This window comes from Dermacentor silvarum, chromosome 8 (genome assembly GCF_013339745.2).
Source record: "Dermacentor silvarum isolate Dsil-2018 chromosome 8, BIME_Dsil_1.4, whole genome shotgun sequence".
Lineage (NCBI taxonomy): Eukaryota > Metazoa > Arthropoda > Arachnida > Ixodida > Ixodidae > Dermacentor > Dermacentor silvarum.
The window spans coordinates 23,908,029-23,929,047 of NC_051161.1; the positions used below are offsets into that span (position 1 = coordinate 23,908,029).

The 21,019-nt window shown below is 47.3% G+C and overlaps 2 protein-coding genes across 2 annotated transcripts in view; one reads left to right on the forward strand and one right to left on the reverse strand.

Annotated features, from left to right (window-relative positions):
* Positions 1–66: 66 nt before the first annotated feature.
* On the forward strand, positions 67–7,049 carry LOC119460818 (chitotriosidase-1). Its single transcript, XM_049672395.1, has 3 exons — positions 67–384; positions 2,171–2,947; positions 6,206–7,049. Exons 1-3 carry the CDS (start codon positions 67–69, stop codon positions 6,551–6,553), a joined length of 1,443 nt encoding a protein of 480 aa, XP_049528352.1. The 3' UTR covers positions 6,554–7,049.
* Positions 7,050–14,755: 7,706 nt separating this feature from the next.
* Positions 14,756–21,019, reverse strand: part of LOC119462005 (uncharacterized) — a 195,876-nt gene continuing 189,612 nt past the window's right edge. Inside the window, 4 exon segments of the mRNA XM_049672054.1 lie at positions 14,756–14,907; positions 15,714–15,776; positions 18,240–18,375; positions 20,810–20,996. Of these exon segments, the coding sequence (XP_049528011.1) occupies positions 15,728–15,776; positions 18,240–18,375; positions 20,810–20,996 (372 nt within the window). The 3' untranslated portion in view covers positions 14,756–14,907; positions 15,714–15,727.

Consider the following 21,019-nt stretch of genomic DNA (forward strand, 5'->3'; position numbering starts at 1 on the left):
CGCTGTACCTACGTTATCCCAGAGTGGGTTGCAACATTTCATTAGGGAAGAAGAAGAAGAAGAACAATGTCGGCCTCGCCGCTCTCGCTGCTTCCATCTACGGCAAACCTTGGAGACGGCGAGTGTCCATGCTCAGCCGAAGGAGACTGTTCGTCCCAGTGCCCGTCACCCGATCAGCCCCCAGATGTGTCCAACCGAGTGCTGGGCGCGTGCAGTTGGCCGCGGTGCATCGCCGCCGCGTCGACGTGCATGCTGGCCGTGCAGTTCGCTCTGCTCGTCGCCTTCTTCCTCCTGCCCAGGAACAAAGCCCCGACGCCGTCGACCAACGAGCGCGCCCACCAGGTTCCAGAACTGCCATCAGCCGGAAGAGAAGAACCGGCTCAGGTACAGGTTGCCCTGGATTAACCTAGCAAAATCAGCAAATTTTTTAAATGTATGTTACCACGTTCATGCAAGCAGGCATTGTCTGAATGCCTGCTTGCCGACCGCTGACTTTCGTGCATATTTTAAAGAAATGCAAGTACGGTATGTAAAGATCAGATACCTTGTACTAGTCGTTCTGAAAATCACATACATAATTGTTTCCAACAGAGTCAAATAGGTCTAACAGTCGAAGCAAAGCCACGTGCTAGACGCGCCTCCAGCTTTCTTTTTTTTTTTTTGTCGGCAGAAACTTCATGGAGGTTTTGTAAGTCGGAGTGGCCATTTCTCTGGCGCCTCATCTATCGCTCCCGATAGATATTGCTGACGTATATCTGTATCCCACTTAATCTAGCTGTGTGCCTGCGCCTCACTGCAGCTCTGGAAATAGGGGAGTGAGGACCCGTTTATATCATGGAGGAAGGAAAGCGCGCAAGGGGGTTCTAATAGAGGTTAGAGTGTGATTGCGCGTACGACGCAAGTCAAAAGCATGCAACATACAAATGATAGCACAGCTGGACACACCACCGTGGTCCAATTTGTCTAGTTATCCATATATATGCGCGACCAACTCCCGACTGGTGCAGAGGCGCTCGCCGACACCCCCTTCACTCCTTCACTGCGCTTTCACTCAATTGCACGAGCAGGTTGGCAAAGCGCAAACAGAATTCATATAAATGTTTTAAACTGAGTATTAAACACCTTCGCAGATGTGTGCCAATCTGAGTAACGGTTACATCAAAGACAGCCAAGCTGTCTAAGCAAGGTCTCAAACACTTTGTCCGAAGTACTGTATAGGCAGCCACAGTTAACTTTAGCCAAGCTGTTTAACGAAAAAAAAAAAAAAGATTAGGGAAAACATTGTGCAAGGTACAATTATAAGACCTACAGTGTTCGGTTGTCAGACCTCTGACAACCGAACACCATATAGGTCTTAAAATTGTACCTTGCACATTGTTTTCTTTAACTTTTTTTTCGTTAAACAGCTTGACTAAATTTAGCTGGGACATCCTGTATATGTTTCTGGTTGTTTTTAGTGGATTCATCACCGACGCTGCCGCCACGTTCTCAGCGACGTCCTGGTCATATGGCTGCTTAAGAACTGCCACCACGCTGCGTTGCTAGACCATGACGCTAGCTTTCGTCACAGCAGCCGTAGAATCGCCTAGCTGAACTCCAACGTGGAGCAGGCAAAACGCGACACGAGAAACACAAAATTAGTGATTACTGGCTCAAAGAATGGCGAAAAGAGGTTGTCAATTCGAGTTAGATATACCCAGGGTAACTTTTATTTTATAATAATTGATAATTACGGTTCAAAGCAAACATTCAGGAATCGGGATACTGACGCAGGTAGCGTTACTATACGGTTCTTTGACCTTTGACAGTGAGGACGCCGTCACTGCGCGAGCACGTTTGTGGGAGTCCCCTTAACATGTTAGCTTTGCTGTACAACTAGTCTTCAGGCATTTCTTACCACTGTCGGTAGGCTTCCGAGGGGTGTCCGGCGTGCCGCGAGTGAGTAAAATGTCTCCGAGTCATCTTACAACTAATCCAACAACAACAATAACGCAAGAAAGCTTCCATCCAATTTCCAGTAAGTTTCGAGCATGCACCACAGCTGTTAGATCAAACGGCTGTGTGCTCTGATCGAGCGGCCGTGCCTGCACATTCCCGACAGCCGCATCAGCTGCCTTTACGACATGTCGTCCGACGGATCGGATGGTTCTGACGCCGTACGCGTTTACAGCTTGAATTCGCTGCGCCAAAATTATTAGTTCTGCTCTGCAGGTACGTTCCCGATCACCTGCTCCACTCGAACCGGAGCAGGGACGTGGACCCAAGCAAGGTGCCCATCTTCTGCGTATTCCGAAACTCCGCCTACAGGCAGTTCGAGAAGGTCCGCTACAGGCTCGGAACTGTCCCTCACTCGCTGTGCACGCACCTGCTGTACCACTCGGCCAAGTACTCGTCCGGGAGGATCGTGAGCCGGGACAAGCTTTTCGACGAGATCTACCAGGGTTTCACGATAGCCGCCAACGTACGGCGAATCTGGAGGCACCTCAGGGTGCTGCTGACGCTATTCGTGAGCGAGCCAGAAACGGCCGACTTCTCGGAGAGCATCCAGAGTGGTCGCGATGTGATCTTCTTCGGGGAGGCAGCGTACAGATGGCTGACGAGCCACAAGTTCGACGGCCTCAACCTGGACTGGCCGTATGCCGGAGGACCTTGCGGGTCCGCATCCGACGTTAGTCGCTACGCGGCGCTCCTGAGGTCCCTGAAGACCCGCTTCGAGTCGCGTTTCATGCTTACGGTCACCGTGCCCGGAGAACTCGAGGATGTGAGCAGGGGACTGGACCTGCTCGCCGCTAGCGAGGTCGCCGACTTTCTGCTCCTGCGGTCCCAGAGGCGAAGGAACCTTGACCCTTTTCAGTACGACTGCCCCGGCCACGCGGTCGCCCCCGTCTTTTTCGCTCTCAAGGCTCTTGCTCCGAACGCCAAGATATGCATCTCGATTTCTTTCGAGGTTGGTATGTTCACCTGTAAAATTGCGTTCCTTTTATGAACACGCTTTGCCTCGGAAGCTCCTGTTCTATAAATGCGTGGGAACAGAGAAACTGTTCTGCTTGAATTCTACAGAACCAAATTTGATGCGGTATGGCGGGTTTAAATGAGAAATTCAATATATGCGAACTGTTGAGAACAGATTCCTTAGACCTCACTTATTTTATTTATTTATTTGCAAGAGTTGTCAAAAACCAGGACAAAAAAGTGAAGCGTCCACTTTGCAACCCTTTAATTCGGACAGATGTCAAAGTAAAGGGAACTGCATAAATCAGAGCAACCTAAGCAGGCACAACTGATATACACCGGTCTGAAGCACATACCTAACTTGGGAATAGTATTTATACAAAACTCTCTTGCACAATGTAAATATTCCACTTAAAGTGTAAGAATATATAAAACACTTGTCCGCTTTATACGCTGTAGTAGATAGATCTGGCAGAGCAACACAAAATTTAGACTTCTCATCACCATTCTTCGCTCGACTAGCAGTTGTATATCGCCGTGCTGATATGGTCATGTGTATCACATTCATGTGCATCACATTCTCTACAAATGCTTGTTATCCCTCAGGGCTTTAAAGCGTCACAGTACGCAAAAAACGCCAAGGATTCATTTACTTGAGGCGCACGTACTTGGGCTGAACGTAATTTATTACCATAAACGTAGACTGGGAACTATTTACGCGGTCAATTCAAGTTATGAGGCGCATGGATGTCCAGTATTGGCTATTTCCAACTGAAGCCATTCATTTTGTCGCTGTCTCCGGTATTCAGTACCGCATTTCGATGGGAGCGAAATGCAGAAGCGCTCGTGTACTTGACAAACGTGACAGGTTGAGGAATCTTAGGTGGTCAAAATTAATCACAGGTTCTCCACTGCATCGTATCTCGAAGCTACAGTGTTGGTCCGGAACGTTAGGACCCATGGATCAATAGGTCACCGGTAATACAGCATAGAGCCCATGTCGCCGACGACTATCCCGTATCAATGTGCCTACTGAATATCGAACTGAAGTTTCAAGGAGATCTGCGAGCAGCAATAATAAGTTGCAACATCTCTATGGGAAACAAGTACAGTGCCTGCACACAATGTCCTAAAGGCGTTCCTCCTCAGCGCTTTAAAATACGTCGTTCTCAAAACGTCTAGGTTACGTTTGCTTGAAAACGTTTAGAAGGCGTCAGTTTCCAAAAGATGAAGCGCCAACAGTGACGGCACACTAAGAAGGAACACAGACAGGACAAGGCGCTACTTGCAACTGTTAATTGAAGTCAAAGGTGGCTGATATATAGCCATGGGGAGAGGGGAACGTAAATAAAAAATGCCAGGCCTGCGCGGCACACGTAGCACAGTGATAGCGTAAGCTAGACGATCGTTTCGACAGTACTATACTATAGTGCCTAGAATTTCGGCCCAGCCAAGCAGCCGACAATGCAAGTACGGCTGTCACATTCACTCCCATTGCAACGCGCCCAATCTAGCGCAATCAACGTGATCCCGAGCGTCCGTCGGTATGTTAGCGCTATCTAGTGAAGGCGGTAGCAAAATTTACGGTGTATGAAAAGTTGCGTTTGCCAACGCCTTAACTAGATGGAGCCACCATACCGGTGGAGGCTTGGGATCGCGTTGTTTACGTTCTGCGTCTGAATCGCATCTCGTCGTTTGCACCTGCGCGCCTGCATAGGGCGCGTTTCCCGCTCTCGGATAGCAAGCGCTTGCGTGGCTCAGTGGTAGAAGAGTATCCGCCTCCCACGCAGCGGGCCTGTGTTCTTCTCCCGGCGGAGAGCGGGTACTTCTTTTCGCATGCGATAAGCGGCTACAGGGCGGCGGCGGCGGCTTCATCGCCACCAGAAATGGCTATTGGAATGAGCCCATAACAGCTGACGCTGTAAAAGAGGAACACTGATTATGTGAATGCGCACGCGCTTCAACACTGAAGATACATATAAAGAGAATCGCGAATCTAGAACTTATCTAAAAACATGCTTTCATTTGTGTAAATATTCAGAGACGGTGTGCTGACACAGGCGTCCCCTCTTTTCTTAATGTGGTTGGCCTCCAACAATTCACGCGCCACAGAATCTTTACTTTTAAACATGATTGTTGTATCATGAAGCCTTGCTTCACTTACTTGTTTATTCTCATTCCCGCAGGCCTTGCAATGAAGAGGCAAGTTTGAACCATAACAATTTTTCAATGAAAGCTTATGCTCTCGCAGGCGTTCATTAATACATCGGCCCGTTTGGCCGACGTACTCTTTCCCACACTTCAGTGGTATGCGGTATACGACCCCTTCTTCACACTTCACAAAAGGCTTTGTATGTTTAATAGAACACCCTACTTTCTTAGAGTCATCAGAGCCAATCAGGCGGCACAAAGTAGCAAGTTTTCGGGGCGCGGAAATAACCACAGAAATTTCGTATTTCACGGCGACGTGTTTAAGATTGTGCGCCACTGTGTGAGAATACGAAGTCACCACTGGTTTAACTTTCTTTTCGAATGTTCGACCTTCTTCACTGCTTCTCTTTCTTTCATTTTTCACCTTTTTCAATAACGCCTCCGAAACTGCGCTTAAAACCAAACAAGGAAAGCCAGCCTTCCTCAACTTCAAAATCTGTTCGTCAGAGCTTTCTTGTGCCTTATAATATGACAGCACGATTTTTTGAAGGGCGGATTCGAGGCGCATAGTGGCAATCGCACGTTTAACAGTCTTGGAGTGTGTAGACTCATATACGGCAACACACTCCAAGACTGTTAAACGTGCGGTTGCCAGTAATCGATTACTTTAGAGTAATTCGTCAATTACTTTCGTTGGGCAGTAATTAGCAACTGCAATCAACTTCGTTTTTGAATGAAGTAATTCTACACAGTTGCTTCATTAAGTAAGTCCATTTTTTTGTAACCTGTACAAGTCTGCTCAAAAGGTCCCTCTTAACATGGGCGGCAACTAGTCTATGATGGCTCAACCGGTGGCGAAATTGCCGCTGCCATGGACTACTGGCAAGACCGCACCATAGAAACGCAAGTTGCTACCGGTATCGAATGGCCGTCTCGACAGGAATGTGGTTGCCGCCACTGCGGAAGTCGATCCCGCGACCTAGTGGCGCTTTAGCCGCTGAACGTACCACCTCGGCGGCAGATCAGTCTGTCCTGAACTACAGCGTTGTTGCCCGTTGATGTTATGTTCTAACTTCGCGTGTCTCCCGCTTCGTGTAAACAGGTGCGTGCTTTCAAGTCTGCCGCCAACCGCTCCGAGACCGACACGCGGATGGAACCGGCTGAACCGACGGGGTACACTGGTACCGCGGGTCTTCGCGCCTTTTCGGAAGTGTGCAGCGCCTCCGACGTCAGCATGGACCCCGTCAAGTACTGCACTCTGGCATCGGCGTCCAGGACCGTCAAGCTGGCGTTGGAGACTCCTCGCTCCATCAGGCAAAAGTTGACCGTGCTGTCGAAGCCCTGCGTCGTGCTCTGGGACATGGAGTTTGACGACTTCGAAGGCCGCTGCTCTCCAGCGTCCCGTGACCCGTGGCCGCTCACGGCGGCGGCGTACAATGCCTTGAACTGATAGCTCCCTCAACCTCGGCTCCCTCAACCTCAGAAGCGACGCTGTACCCGACTGACTTGGCGGCCGCATTGATCTTATTTACACATAATGTGTTTTGTCTAGAAAGCTCGCGCGCCGAGAGGACTGTGCGAGGGATTTATTCAAGTAGCTGTTAATCCCTGTTCGAGCAGCGTGACCATTGTATTGCCTAGATTGCTTGTCTGTTTCTGCCGCTCAAGTGCACCGGGGAGTTTTATAAAACGCACTCGCACAATCTTTAATGATGTATACTATACCCTAAATATTGTCCCAGGTGCTAATAATTAGCCCCTCGGACAATATTACGGTACTATGTTTCAGATGTCAATGCGTAGCCTATCGCAAGCCGGTTTGAAGCCTGGTAAAAGCTTTATTATGAATGTTAGTTCATTCCGTATGTGTACAGTGTATGTTGTGAAGGTGCGTGTGTTGTGCATTCTTTTCTTATCCTTTCATCTTCTGTATTTTTGTTGCTAATAGCACCAGTACATTGTATTAATAATTGTATTTTTCTGCTACGTTGTGTCCGTTCATACACTGCATTGTTTATTGTAATATTTTCACTATGACGTGCCTGCCCTGCTTGGACCTTGTTGTGGTCTGCAGTGTGAACCAAATAAATAAATAAATAAATAAATAAATAAATAAATAAATAAATAAATAAATAAATAAATAAATAAATAAATAAATAAATAAATAAATAAATAAATAAATATTCACCTCGTGTCAGCCTATTCAATCGTTAAGTATTTGACGTTTGGAGAAGCCAGCAGCTTCCCTTTTATCGTTAGACACCAAATCACCCCCACATGTAATACGGAAGCTTTTAGGACTTCAACTCGACCATGCTTGCAGCAATGTTCTCAATACTCTTAGGGTTATTACGGCGAAGCTGTATATGGCTAGGTTTCCGTGCATTTTTCGTGTGCGTCTGCAAACACGTGTGCCGATCCTGGTGATACTGCAGAAAGGGTGCAAGCGCAATACCCTTGTGGACTCCGGGTGGTGGACTCCGGGACCTGCATGTAACGCGCCCTTGAACTACCCTTGTCACACAAGGGTGCTACGATCGGATCTTAGCCCAAAAGGCCGACTCGCGTCGGCAGTGTATATATATATTCGCCTCAGAGCCATGTTGAAAGTCCTCTGTGCAACCGCAGTCGCCGGCTGCGACGGCGGCGGCGCGCGCCCGGCCTGCAAGCTTCAACGTGGACTTTCTAGGTGCGCCACCGTCGACTTGCTGTCGCAAGCAAAAAGTAAAGAAAAGAACCCGCATTTCCCCGAAGGGGAGTATGAGGAAGTGCGAAGCACGGGGTGATGCTATGAGGGGGCGCGCGCGACTAAACTGCAGAGCCGAGCGAAGGAGACGGCAGCGAGAGAGCACGACTGACGCGCTGGCGCCACACACACAACACGTGACGGCGGAGCGAAACACGCCAGGCGGTTGGAGAGGGGGTGAGCGGTGGGGAGAGTACGCACACGAGGGGCTGTTACCGGGCGAGGAGGGAGCTGTCAGCGCGAGGGAGAGGCGGCGGCCGGGGTGCAGTGCAAACCTAACGGGGGAGAGGCACACCAGCTGCATGGCGCCGTGACGTCACGGCGCGGAGAGGTGCGATGAGCCGGCGCGGCGCGCGCAGCCAACGGCGCGGAGGCGCCAGATGCACAACGCGCCGTGACGTACACGGCGCGAGAGGCGGTGCGGAGCCGTCGCGGGGCGCGCGCAGCCACGGAGCGGAGGGCGGAGCGCGCGCAGTCACGTGGGGCGTGACGTCGCTGCGCCGTTGCTACAGACGCTCCTCTCCGCTCCTCGCGCCGTTGCTAGGGGAGAGGAGGAGGAGCGCGGATGCCGGCGGAGTTTTCGGGGTCGCTTAAGAAGTGCATTCGCACTTAAAAACAAGCGCTTTAAAAGAGGGGACGGCGGAGGAAAGTGTAGATGGCGGTACTTTTCTTATATAAGGATTTTACAGTGTCTAGGTCCGCACCGCCCTCTCTATGTCGGCGTTTCAACCACTTGCTAGCCTAGTTTGCTGCCGCTCTCCCGGGGCGGCGGCACCGTCGCGCGTGTATATAAGACAAGGTGCCGTTCTCACTTTTGACTTGACCCGCCGTGGTTGCTCAGTGGTTATGGTGTTGGGCTGCTGAGCACCATGTCGCGGGATCAAATCCCGGGCACGGCGGCCGCATTTCGATTAGGGCGAAACGCAGAAAACACCCCTGTACTTAGATTTAGGTGCACGTCAAATAGCCCCAGGTGGTCCAAATTAATGCGGAGTCCCCCCCCTACGGCATGCTTCCTAATCAGATGGTGGTTTTGGCACGTAAAACCCCATAATTTAATAATAATAAAGATGTTTGGCTTTCACTTCTCTCGTCGTAATGGGGTAGGCCACGTGTAGTGTGCACTCCCGCGACGATTGCATTCTCGTCTCCGTTCCTGCCGTCGCTATTCGTAGGCGCGTTGCTCTTCGGGAATCTAGACTATACGCGGCCTCCCATTCTGTGTCGTGTGCTGAACAGCTTCGCTGGTGATCCACCTTCAGAGAGTGGAATGGCCCATGATTTTTTGCAATATCAAGTTCTGCAAATAATACCATTGTAGTAACCGAACCATGGCTGCTGACAGTATTTGTTATTAGGCCCGACCTCTATTCCGTGCCGCTCACACAGCGACAGCACCCACTGTGTCGAAACGAGTTTTCAGCCTTGACACAACTGCATTGGGATCATTCCAGGGCCTTCTACCATAACAAGCGGCAAAACCAGGCGTTTCCGCTCCAACAACAATGACGTGGAACCTTATTCACTGCAGCGGACAGCTACGAACTGTCATCATGCTTTTGTAGCTTTATTTACCTCTTTTTTGTTTGTTCGGAGGCTGACATTCATTTCAAGAAAGAACGCAGGCGCACCTATGTTTTATCCAATGCCGAAGTTGCACTTTGCTCTATATATGATAAAAATTACTCCATCTCCCGTTTAAGGGAACCATGTGTGGATGCGAAGCAGCGGGGAGATGGTTAGCTTGAGCGGGAGATGGTTTCGCGGCAGCAGCCCGAGTGCTCATCGCGGCGCTGCACAGGAGAGCGAATGAAGCGCGTGCGCTCCGTCATTTTCATACCGCGGAACTAACGTGGCGCCTCCAGCGGAGTATGCAGCTGTCGCACCACCTGTCGTGCGCGCCGCTCCGGATTCCTAGAGGAGAGAAAGGGGGGATCGTAGGAGAGGAGAGAGAGGGGGAGGGGACGCGCATGCGCTGTGGGGGTGTGGGACGCCGCGGGACGGAGGTACGGACAAAGCCCCCGCCATAAGCTGCTTCGCATCTAAAATGTACGCAGTCTCCCAGATATTCGAATCAAACAATCGAAATATGTGTATATCGTATTGACACGTGTACTTCTTTATCTTTCATAGGTGACCGCTTTTCACCGACCAAGAAATATTAAACATTATCGCTCGGCGCAGGACGCGCCTGCATGTATCGGAAGCTTCTCGAACGTTATCGATGCTTCTGTCCGTTGTCTGTTGTCACCGACGCTTATGTAATCTGATTGTATGAGCAACGCGAATTGTCTAGTACTTTCTGGAAGACACGCGGGCTCCAGAATTACTCTGGAACCTTCGATGACTCATGCTTAAAGGCCGACGCGTTTCGCCGCTGATCAGATTTCGGCGATCGCCGACTGTGTCCGCCGCTGTCGTTGTGCTTCGAGTGTAGCTTGCTTTTGTGGGCACAGGTTCGCCAAATAAAGAATCAGTTTCGTCATACACCGTTTTACGACTGTTTTTTTTCACTGTCACTACTACGTTACAGTATCATATTAACCTCGTCATGACCACCTTGTTGGGTGCGTCGTTACTACATTATCCGCGAGCAATTTTCTTATTCCAGATGCCAAGCATTGCTGCTCAGTCAGAAGAATTCAAGGACAGTAGAATGACCTCACTGGCAGTGCTAGGTTGGCACCGTATCAGAACACATGAAATAAAAAAATGTCACTGCGAAAGATACGGTTTTCGTGACTGTATTAACAAGACCCAACTAAGAAAAACGCCTCTCTCTCTTGAGCTGAAAAAAAAAAAAAAATAGAAAAGGCCACTGGCGAGTGAGAGCAACAGAGCACGGGAATAATAGCAGCGGAGTGGTGTGACGTCAATATGCACGTGATTAGACGAGTAGCGGTGGTTTCCCGGTACCAGATGGGCCCTGGATTGAGGTGGTTCCTAAGAAAGCGATGACTCATTGAATGATAGGATGCCGTAATGCTATCGCATTAGTCGCTCATAACTAGCTTGATGACTTGAGAGCCCTTTGCTTTGTTTTTACAGTGGACAGAAGTTAGCAGCAAGGAAATTAGCTTCTCAGCATGAGTGATCGTATTCTTGTCCGTTGTTAGTTCGTCACGTGTCGGTTAAGGCACGGCACGACGTAACGTAATAAAGGCACGCGAGCAGGTGTACCTATTCATTGAACCAATGATTTTAAGCCAAGCGCTCATAATAACTAAGCCACAGCTTCTCCGCGCAAACTAACAGATGATAAACTTGCAAAGTAAAGAGTCTTCTCGTATAAAAAAAATCCGCCTCCATTCCACGCTGTGAAAGTGGATGTAGCACAGCGAAGCTGGTGCGCACGTTAGACAACGTCATATAAGCACCACCACCACAAACGACGCACGTCACGCGCACGTGTGCGGAAGTGCAGACTAGATCCTCATTCCGCTAGGCCGTCCGCCAAGCGCAAGTGCCTTATTGAACTAATGTTTAAAAGTAAATTGCGTCAGAATATGCGTTAAGTACGACTTACACACAAGCTGCAGACATGATAGCTTCGGATTGTTATTAGAATATACGAGAAAACATAAATCTGTTATGCGGAAACTAAAAGACAAAGCCATTTTCCCGCTGCCGTTCCAGGTCTGTCTGAGCGGCCGCCAGGTGGCGGTTCCGTTAGCACAGCTTACATCCAGATTCTTGTAGGCCACTCCGTCTAGCGTAAGTGCATTATTGAAGTTATTGAATTCTTCAAAGTAAAATGCGTCAGAAAATTCCTAAAGTACGACTTACACGCAACCTGCAGACATGATAGCATCGGATTGTAATTCGAATATCTTAGAAACACAACTCAAACGCAAAACCCTTTTCCATCTGCCGTTTTTTTGGGTGAGCACGCCACGAAGAATCCCAATCAACTAGAAGCTAACAGCTTCGCTGTAAAAAATGCCCAGAATGTGTCACATTACTAGCGTCCTGAAATTTATTTTCTGCGTCCTTCAGGAGTTCTTCACGTTGCGAGCTTCTTACCGTTGTCCAGGAGTGTCCAGGAATCCTTCTGGTGGCACTGTAGTTCCTAAAGTTTCTTTAGGAGTACCCGGGATTAGAGGGGGAGTGGGAGGAGGTAGGATGAGGGGTACTTTACAATATCACGTGAAATTCAGAGGCTCTTGCGTGACTTATCCGACTCATCGAGGAATTGGAGGCTCATAGCTGCTGCTTAGCAAACCACAGGATCAAAGGTTCCACTGGAGTCGGGAATTTTTGTTCTCTCGTTGTTTCGCTTCCAACCAGTAGAACTAGGTAGGAAGCAGGATAAAAGAGACGATCATTTCCCTATGTCGTTTATTCAACAACTTTTGTATCGGAAAATGGTTTGTTACTTATGAAATTAATAAGAAATTGTGACTTGGAAGTTTATCTATAAGTATATATAATTATGTCTTGTACAGCGGACCTCGGTTATTAGTAATAGAGTATATCTGAGTTGGCGTTTTCGCTCATCCATGCAGGGATCATTTAACTCGCAACTTCAGCGCGATTGAAGCCTGCGTTTACGTGGCCGAATTTTGGATTTTCACCAAGGCTATACACGTGGAGAGAAGCTGCCAAGGTGTTATGACGATCCATTTAGAAAATATTCTATGACGGCGCAGTAGAACACGGAATAATGACTTGTTTATCATTAATAATGACGAGTTTATCATTTTGTTTAACAGTGGCTGGAATTCCAAGTTTGGGATTTTTTTTTCTCAGTAATGTAAACCCCAAGTATAATATTTCGTAATACTTCAATCAGTGTACTGGATTCCGGTGTGCCTCATTGTCCGTGACTGTAATTCTGCGCGTAAAACGTTGCGTGGGCAGGTGTAGTCCTAGCAATAAACAACCTTATCTACATACGGATGGCTTACTCGAAATGGAAAAGTAACTGCGATGAAAAGTAACAAAGTGCAGTTAAATCTGTGCGTAGGTGTACTTGAGGTGACCATGGCGATAAAATTTCCGTGAAGCGTTGTTCGTCATTTCCCTTTGGCACTCGATAAGCGTTGTTCGGTCTAAGGTCGCTTTTATGTTTTGGCTTTCACGCGTAGGCTTACTTTGAAATAATCACGGTGCTTCGCTTTCAGAATGGCGCTTTATGGCGCAATGAATGTGCAACTGCGGAGCCGGCTGAAATGGCTAACCGCGGATTGCACGAGGTTGTGCTTCAACCTCACTTAGCGCATGACTTAAGTTTTACTTTGGTATAACATTAAATCGTTTATGCATGAACCATAACGGTGACTCGAGTGGTGCTTTGATTTCGGTTACTTATTTATCCAGTTATACTTTAACTAAAGCTTACTCTTAAAATGCATGACACGTGACAAACTGAACCGTTACTTTCTAGAGGTCTAGTGAGCACTCTACCGTATCATCGAAACCCCCATATTCAAGGGAGCAGGGAGAACTCTCGTCCTCGATGTCGGAACTGTCTTCACTCAATAAGAGTCTGAACCGGCCCACTAATTAATCTTGGCCACAATCTGAGAGGGCGGTGAACCCTCGAAGGAGAGAGAACTCGCTACAATGAGTTGAGTAAACGCTGTGTTAACCCAAATGAATTGTGGATGTGGACTGTCGGTGATCACAGCTAAACCATGGTGGTGCCTTATGTAACAAATTGTATCTCTTGACCATTAAAAAAACACGAACGCAGCAGACGAGAAGACATTGCTAATGTTCTAGCACACGTCGATTGTTCGCATCTGCAGTGGTCGTGATTCTGTTTTTCATTTTCTTTGGGTCCACGCAGTTACGCGAACTTAAGGGTCATCTTGGACGCGTGCTGACGCTGTGCGATTGACCGCCCCAATTCCAGTAAGAATGGCGTCCTCTTCGCAAAAGTATCTGTCGCAGGATACGCAAGACATTAAAACAGGCGACAGTCAGCGAATAAGAAAGTACAGGAAGTATTAAGCAGAACACGGGGAACAAGACGAAAAGGAAGTGGGAACGCCGATTTAGATGGCAGTAACAGATGTAACAAGCGAAAATGGTTCCAAAGATGTAATATTCTCCGATGTCGCACGAATGACTGCTAATTGTTGTGAGACGGCTTGTTCACTGCTATCTCACGTCCTTTCTGTTCTATGGCTGACACTTGAAAAGTCGCCTTTTTATTTCGTTTTTAGTATTTTTAAAACGTGACCGACCTGTGTGACTCGGCGATGTTGCTGCTGACCCTCTCATCTCTGTATTACTCCTCTGATTTCCTTCCCATTTTTACGTCCCCACCCCACTGTCTGCGCAAATCAATAATGCGAAATGCTCAGATTCATGCTGTGTATGCTGAGATAACGACGTGTGCCCGTTCCGCTCTCCTCTCGACCAACAGAGGAAGCCGAAACGATTTTCCTTTGGCCACTCGCACGAAGGCTTCAAGTGCGCTAAAGCCGCAGTTGTTCGGTCATCCGAAGATAAAAACAAAACAGAGAGGGGGTCATCAAATTCTACGCCACGCCATCGTCTGAGCGCGTGAGAGTTTTTTTTTTTTTTCGCGACATGCGCGAACAGGGTATATGCGTAAACCCTACGGAGCCACACGCCACTCGGAAGATAAGACAACGACGACAACGCACAACTGTCAACGGGGGCGCGCTCAGCGAAGAAACGCTCTCAATTTCAAAGATGCCTAAGTATATAGAGTCCTCTTATAGCTTGAACGACGTCTCAACACAACATGCGTCGCACACTGCGCACAACACAACAAACTGCGCTTTTTGTCTTCGGGTTTGGCCGTTTTCTTGCTGGTGTATCTGGTGGGAGACGCAATCGCGCGAATCCGATGTAGTGTCCTGTTCACATGCGCCCCTCTGGACATCGTTCCCATCCAGATATGCGCGGAACTTTTTCTTTTTTTCCTCTTCTCTCTCTCTCGCTCTTTCTTTTTGTCTTCTTGTCCTGTCTTGCCTTCCTCCATCAAGGTCACAGTCAACGTCACACGTCAAGTTTTCCGTTCTCGAGTCCTGAGTCACTGTTGGCGAAAATCCATTTTCGAGCTGCTTTGGCACAATTCAGCTCTGAAAAAAAAAAACAACAACAAAAAACAAAACAGCAGTAACATTACTCATTACACTCTTAATCTTCTTTGTCGCAAGTTTCACAAAGCAAATGGAACATATTTGCAAAAAATGTTACACCTATTACATGGATACATCAATGTGGAGTGATATTACGATAGATGTACAGCTATAACAGTGGCAAGAAATTCGACGAAACGAAGAGCTGTCGCTCAGTGACATTCGTTCCACGTAGGTTTCCGTTAGTACGTGAAACAATTTAGCAAATATGTTTCACTTACGTAGTAAAACTTATGTGGATCGATATTACGAATGTATAGGCTTATCTGGGCACATTTCTAAGTCGCGACACTGCTGCGAGATTCCGAAGTTCCAGCCCTGTACATATGATCTCCCATTAAAACATACCGTCATACCGAAGAACACGATTAGGGTGAGCTTCGTGGGAACTGCTGCAAAGCAAACTACAGTGTCGTCGAGTGAACCTGCCATACAGCGGTTAGCAGTATTAACGTATTAAACGAAATAACGCTGAATATATGGTGTCGATATTTACCCTGTCTCGGCAATTTAACTTAAACGTTGGTGCCCTTGTGCTCACTGGTGATTTCTCGGAGACATTATGGCTAGAAAAGATACGGAGAGGCCTATATACGCTGTGTATGTGAATTGAAGTTAATCACAAAGTAGCTTGAATAGCACGGAAACAACATGCGTATGTTCATCCAGTTCGCAATCACAACATATTTCAGCGCGGCGACTACCAATTAATTGGAAGCTGAAAGAAATGAAGGACGTACTCACACAGTTTAAGCTACCATCAAACTTTTATCCACCGGTCGATCGAGTACTCCATCGATGCAAGCCATCTGAAAATAAGCAGTTAAGTATCAATGGTTAGTTGCATTGTATACTCTTGCTCTCATTTTAAACGCACGATTAACATTGCAAAACAGGACTGTTTCATGAAGGTATGATCGTCACTGGTGCAACATGATTGCGCTTCAATTAAATCACTGACCAGAACAGGAAGAACGAGCAAGGAGTGCCGATACATCATTCTGTCGTTAGACGCTGGTGAGCTCGTACAGCAGGAAGAAAAGGTGTACTTTACTTCGACAAAGTGCAGAAATAAACAATTTTTTCGCGTAATTATCGCCGGCACACGTGACGAGAGCGATTCATCACTGGACATCGCTCAGAGATATAGCGCTTGGCCGCTTCTTGCGTCTTCCTCGAAGTGATTAGTTTCCCAGAGATGGAAAGCGACCACATTTTCCATTGGGAAGCTTGTAAAACAATATAGGGAAGAAGTATGTCCGTATATACACAGCGAAGCCCTGATGGCCCAAGCGTGTCCTTCTGGTTACCGCCTGCAACGTTCGGGTGGGGGGCCGTTACGAAAATTGTTTCAGGGAGTGCTTGCGACAGCGGCTTCATTTTCTTTTAATAAGATGGTACTTCTGTTGTAGGACAAAAAATGAACGAAGCAGGTGGAAAAATTAATAATCGAAATCGATTTTTTGCCGATTGGTCCACCGACGAGGCCTCCTTGTTTCACCGAGCAGGCTTAACGTCGTATGGACGCAGAGGAAATGATGAGGCCGAGATGGCCTCATCACTCCTCCATTGCCACTCCCCCCATTTAAAATATTTAGGCTTGTCTAAGGCTTGAAGTGTATGTGAGCTTCTATAATGAAGTTGATGTCCATGTTCTCACGGAGTTAATTCTCCCTGTGATTTCCATGCTGGCAAAAAAGATGGCCGACGTGTTCAATTTAAAGCGATCTTTCATCCAGAATGACTTTAATCAACTCGTCGCCTACTGCTTTTGAACTGGGCAGTTCGGAATTATTTGCCGATATGTTTTCAATTTTGATGTCGGTAATGTATTCTATTTCGTTTACTATTCTAGTCAAAAGAAAGATGTAGCTCGAGATTACATCTGCTTTCTCGATTGGAATAATGAAAACGTAGAAACCTTTAAATAAACAAGTGCTAAAAAGATTCGCGCAAAATCTGTTGCATCTACGAAAGGAAAAAAAAAAATGCTGGCGAGTGTAGCGATAAGATTTCTGGTTTAGGCTCTCATAAAAGTAGTAAACATTTATAAATGAAAAGAAAACGGAAGCAACAATTTTACAATTTCGCAACTCTGCTCTAAATATATCTATAGAAATTTTACAAACTGCATCCAATATATTGTCTCAAGCATGGAAATATATAATGCATCTGTTTCTGGTGCAGAGCTGCAGAGTTGGAAGGAACGGCATCAAGGCCATTTCGTCACATTGAAATGTTTCGTGCACTGAATGAAAGTTTCAACAGAAGTTTGAATGTTTCTGTACGTATTAGAATATTTCCTTGAGTTTTTGTTGTATTTCACGCGAAAAACATTGGCTCTCATACCAAAACCACATCGTTTCCCATAAGAGTACCGGAAGCATACGGAATTATTACACAACCTTACGTAATCCTTGCACGAACTATATTCAAACTGGAATATGCATGAATATGCATGTACTAAAGCTAGAAGTACAGCTGACCTAGTCAAATTCATAAATGGAAATCAGAGGAAAGATACGCAAATTCATATTTACTAAAAAAGTATCAACGCAGGACGAAAGAAAAAGTGATAGATGGAGATCTGGATAAGTATGACTTCCGATAAAAAAATTAATTCTGGGGTTTTACGTGCCAAAACAACGATCTAATTATGAGGCACTACGTAGTGACTGACGACGGATTAATTTCGACCACTTTAGGTTCTTTGACGTACATCCGATGCACGGTACAAGGGCGTGTACACGGTACACTCGGTACACGGGTGTACCGCTCGGTTCACGAGCGGTATGTGGCCGCCACGGCCGGGATTCGATCCCGCGACCTCGCGCTTAGCAGCGCAACGCCAATGCCACTAAGCAACGACGGCGGGTGCCTCCACATCAACAAAGCAAGGACGTAAGCTCTTAGCACGTAGTACTTATCAGTGATGTTCAATCACACTAGCAAAGTTATCAATGGAATCTGAGACTGGTTCGAAAACTTTGCTTTGGAGTTACATCTCTGATCTTTATATATCCCCTTTCTCCAGCAGAGCGTAGCCAACCGGACGCTTTTCTTGTTGGTTACCGTTGACTACATCATGATAACATGTAACCTTTGTTGCTGGTGCCTAAAAAATATTAATGATAAGGACCTAGTCAGCCGCTGCCAAGCACCTCTAGGCCCTGGTTCGTTAGTTTTTTTTTCTACTTTTCTTTTTGTATGAAAAATGAAAAGTTACAGTGAAATAAGAACTGAAAGCGAACAATGATTTGAAGTGAACGCACCGTTTCTTCTCGTACTCGGTGTCAGCCAGGAATCGCAGATGCCGCATCAGGGGCTCGGGGGGTATCGCCTCGAACGTGTTCTTCTTGCCGGTCATGGAACAGCTTTGCACGCGATAACCGTGAAGAAGAAACGCGCCTGCGCAGCAGCAAAAACAAAACAAAACAAAAAAAAAGTGAGGAAAAGAGAGGAAAAGAGAGAGAGAGAAACAAACACTGTGTCAATGAAAAGAACAGATAGCTGTCTGGGGAGTATAACAATGTGGCCATTCGGCTCCTATAGTTGGTCTACGTTGAAGTTGGAAGTTTTTCGAAGGGCTGCTACCAAGACCAAGACTTTCTACGTGAAAGCAAAACAGGACAAGAACTTCAACTCGCAAGTGAAAGTTTCTTATTCAGACAGGGATCCCACAGTAATCCGATGGGAATGTTTTTTTTTATTCCGACAGACAGATGGAGTACCATTCGTCTGTCACACAATATTTTACCGTGCGTATTTAAATAAAGGGCAGGCAAGAACGGGGCATATAAAAGAGCAATAAGGACAAACAGAACGAAAACATTGCTCAACTCCCAGAGTATACGTGGATTGAGTAAATTGAATTAGAGGCCGTTGGCGCTATTGTATACTGAAGATGTTCGCATAAAAGGCGCGCTTTACAGTTGCCTTTATTAACCACTCGTACATCCGCTACCTACGGAGCGACCTCGGTTCCCGAGTGCCCTCTGTGTTTGCGTACGGCTCCCATTGGAATGCAGTCGCTGCGGCTGGGACTCGAACACGCGACTTCTCGCTCAGCATCGGAACGTCATAGCCAATGTAGCGAGTTGGCCAGGACTCTGGCACACTCAAAGCCGGCGTAAGAAGTACGCATCACGGGCTCGGAGAAAAACGTTGAATTCCCGAGCAATTCTCGTTCACGTAGTATAGTAGAAGCTGGAAATCTGAGCAGGAGACTGTGTGGCCCAGCTGCGGAAATATTCCGTTTTTTTTCCCGAGGTCCCGCGGCACGCGTTTTTATCGCCGACTCTGCGTCAAGAATTCTGATGGCGTCACGCAGAGTTACGAAAACCATCGACCATGCCCAGCACCGACTGTTTCCTTGTTAATACAGTCGAGTCCCGTTAGTTTGACGTCGATTAATTTGATTTTTGGTTGAATTCGAATGCACCGGGAAGTCCTGGCGAGAAATCATACATTGATATGGCAGGAAAACTTGTTAAGTTCGATCAGGTCGGTTAATTCGTACCCCACCTGCAACCTCATATGGCGCGCACGGATTGCTAAACACTTGAAAACAAGTAATTCGGCAGACAGTTTTACTCCTCCAGGCGACGACGGTGACGGCAGCAAGCTCTACTGCAATGATGATGACGATGATAATTTGCGCTATGCCCTGAACGGTGTCTTATTTGAATTCGTTAGTTTGTTAATTCGGCTTGTCCGATAATTAGAACAAAATTTTCAGTCCCACAAGTGTCGAATTAACTGGACTCGACTGTATATATGTCGCGTTGTAGTAACAGTGAAAGACCAGTCAGTGCCAGAACTCGTTACACTCCCGAGTCTAACGTATTATTGGGCGAACTTGTGCCGGGAAAAACAAGTTAACATTCAAAGCACAACGATTAGCGGCGAGCCCAATCTCCGGTCATCGAAATCTGGTATCAGGGGTCAAGTCCGCCCGCTTTTCGCTCGTGCTCGTTTACATTGTAGAATGTGCGTCAACATTCGCGTCGCGCACCAAATATGACTAGACACGACTCTTTCGCTTCAGAATCCCCGACAACATTATTTAAATTAAATTAAATTCCGGGGTTTTACGCGCCAGAATCCCGAACTGACTAAGAGGCACGCTGTAGTGGGGAACCCCGGGCCAATTTTGACTACTTGGTGTTCTTTAACGTGCACCCAATGCACGGGCGTTTTTTTGCATCCGCGAAGACATTAGATAATTTCAGAAACAGTATTGCGTGTCTTTCGCCGGGGCGACAAATGGATAACGCTGACAAACCGACGAAAAACGGTCACCGACAAAGAGCCAAGCAATGTATGCGCGATTACATAATATTCGTGCTTTGTTTTAGAGCTTGTGCCAGAGCCCTAAAGGTAGTTAATTAAATTATGGGTGTAGACATTTGGGCTTGTTGGTGTAACATGTTTGCTGATTTTCTTCCTATAGCGCCAAAAACACATGGAAGAAGACACACACAGGTGCCTGTGTGTGCCTTCGTTCTCTTCTTCTACGTCCGTGTGTTTTTTATGCTATAAGAAGAAAAACTGCAAACACAAATTATGGGGTTTTACGTGCCAGAACTACAATCTGATTATGAGGCACGGCGTAGTGGGGGACTCCGGAATACTTTGGACCACCTGGGGTTCTTTAACGTGCACGTAAATCTAAGTACACGGGTGTTTTCGCATTTCGCCCCCATCGAAATGTGGCCGCCGGGGCCGGGATTTGATCCCGCGACCTCGTGCTTGGCAGCCAAACACCGCAGTCACTAAGCAACCATGGCGGCTCCTAAAGGTATAGTGCCCCTTTCCATCGTTCTATCCTACGGGCACTCACCCACGGCGACGGGAGCGTTCCGATCCTTGTAGAAATAGAGGCAGGCGTCCTTGAGCACGAGGAACCTCTTCTTCCAGGATTTCCACTGTTGGCTGAGCTTGCATAGGTAGCCCTGACAGTCGGGGTCTGGCAGGGAACCGCAAGGCGAGTGCATGTTGCTCACCACGGTGTCCATGTACGAAGCACCCTGCGCGGGCGCCACAGGCTCTC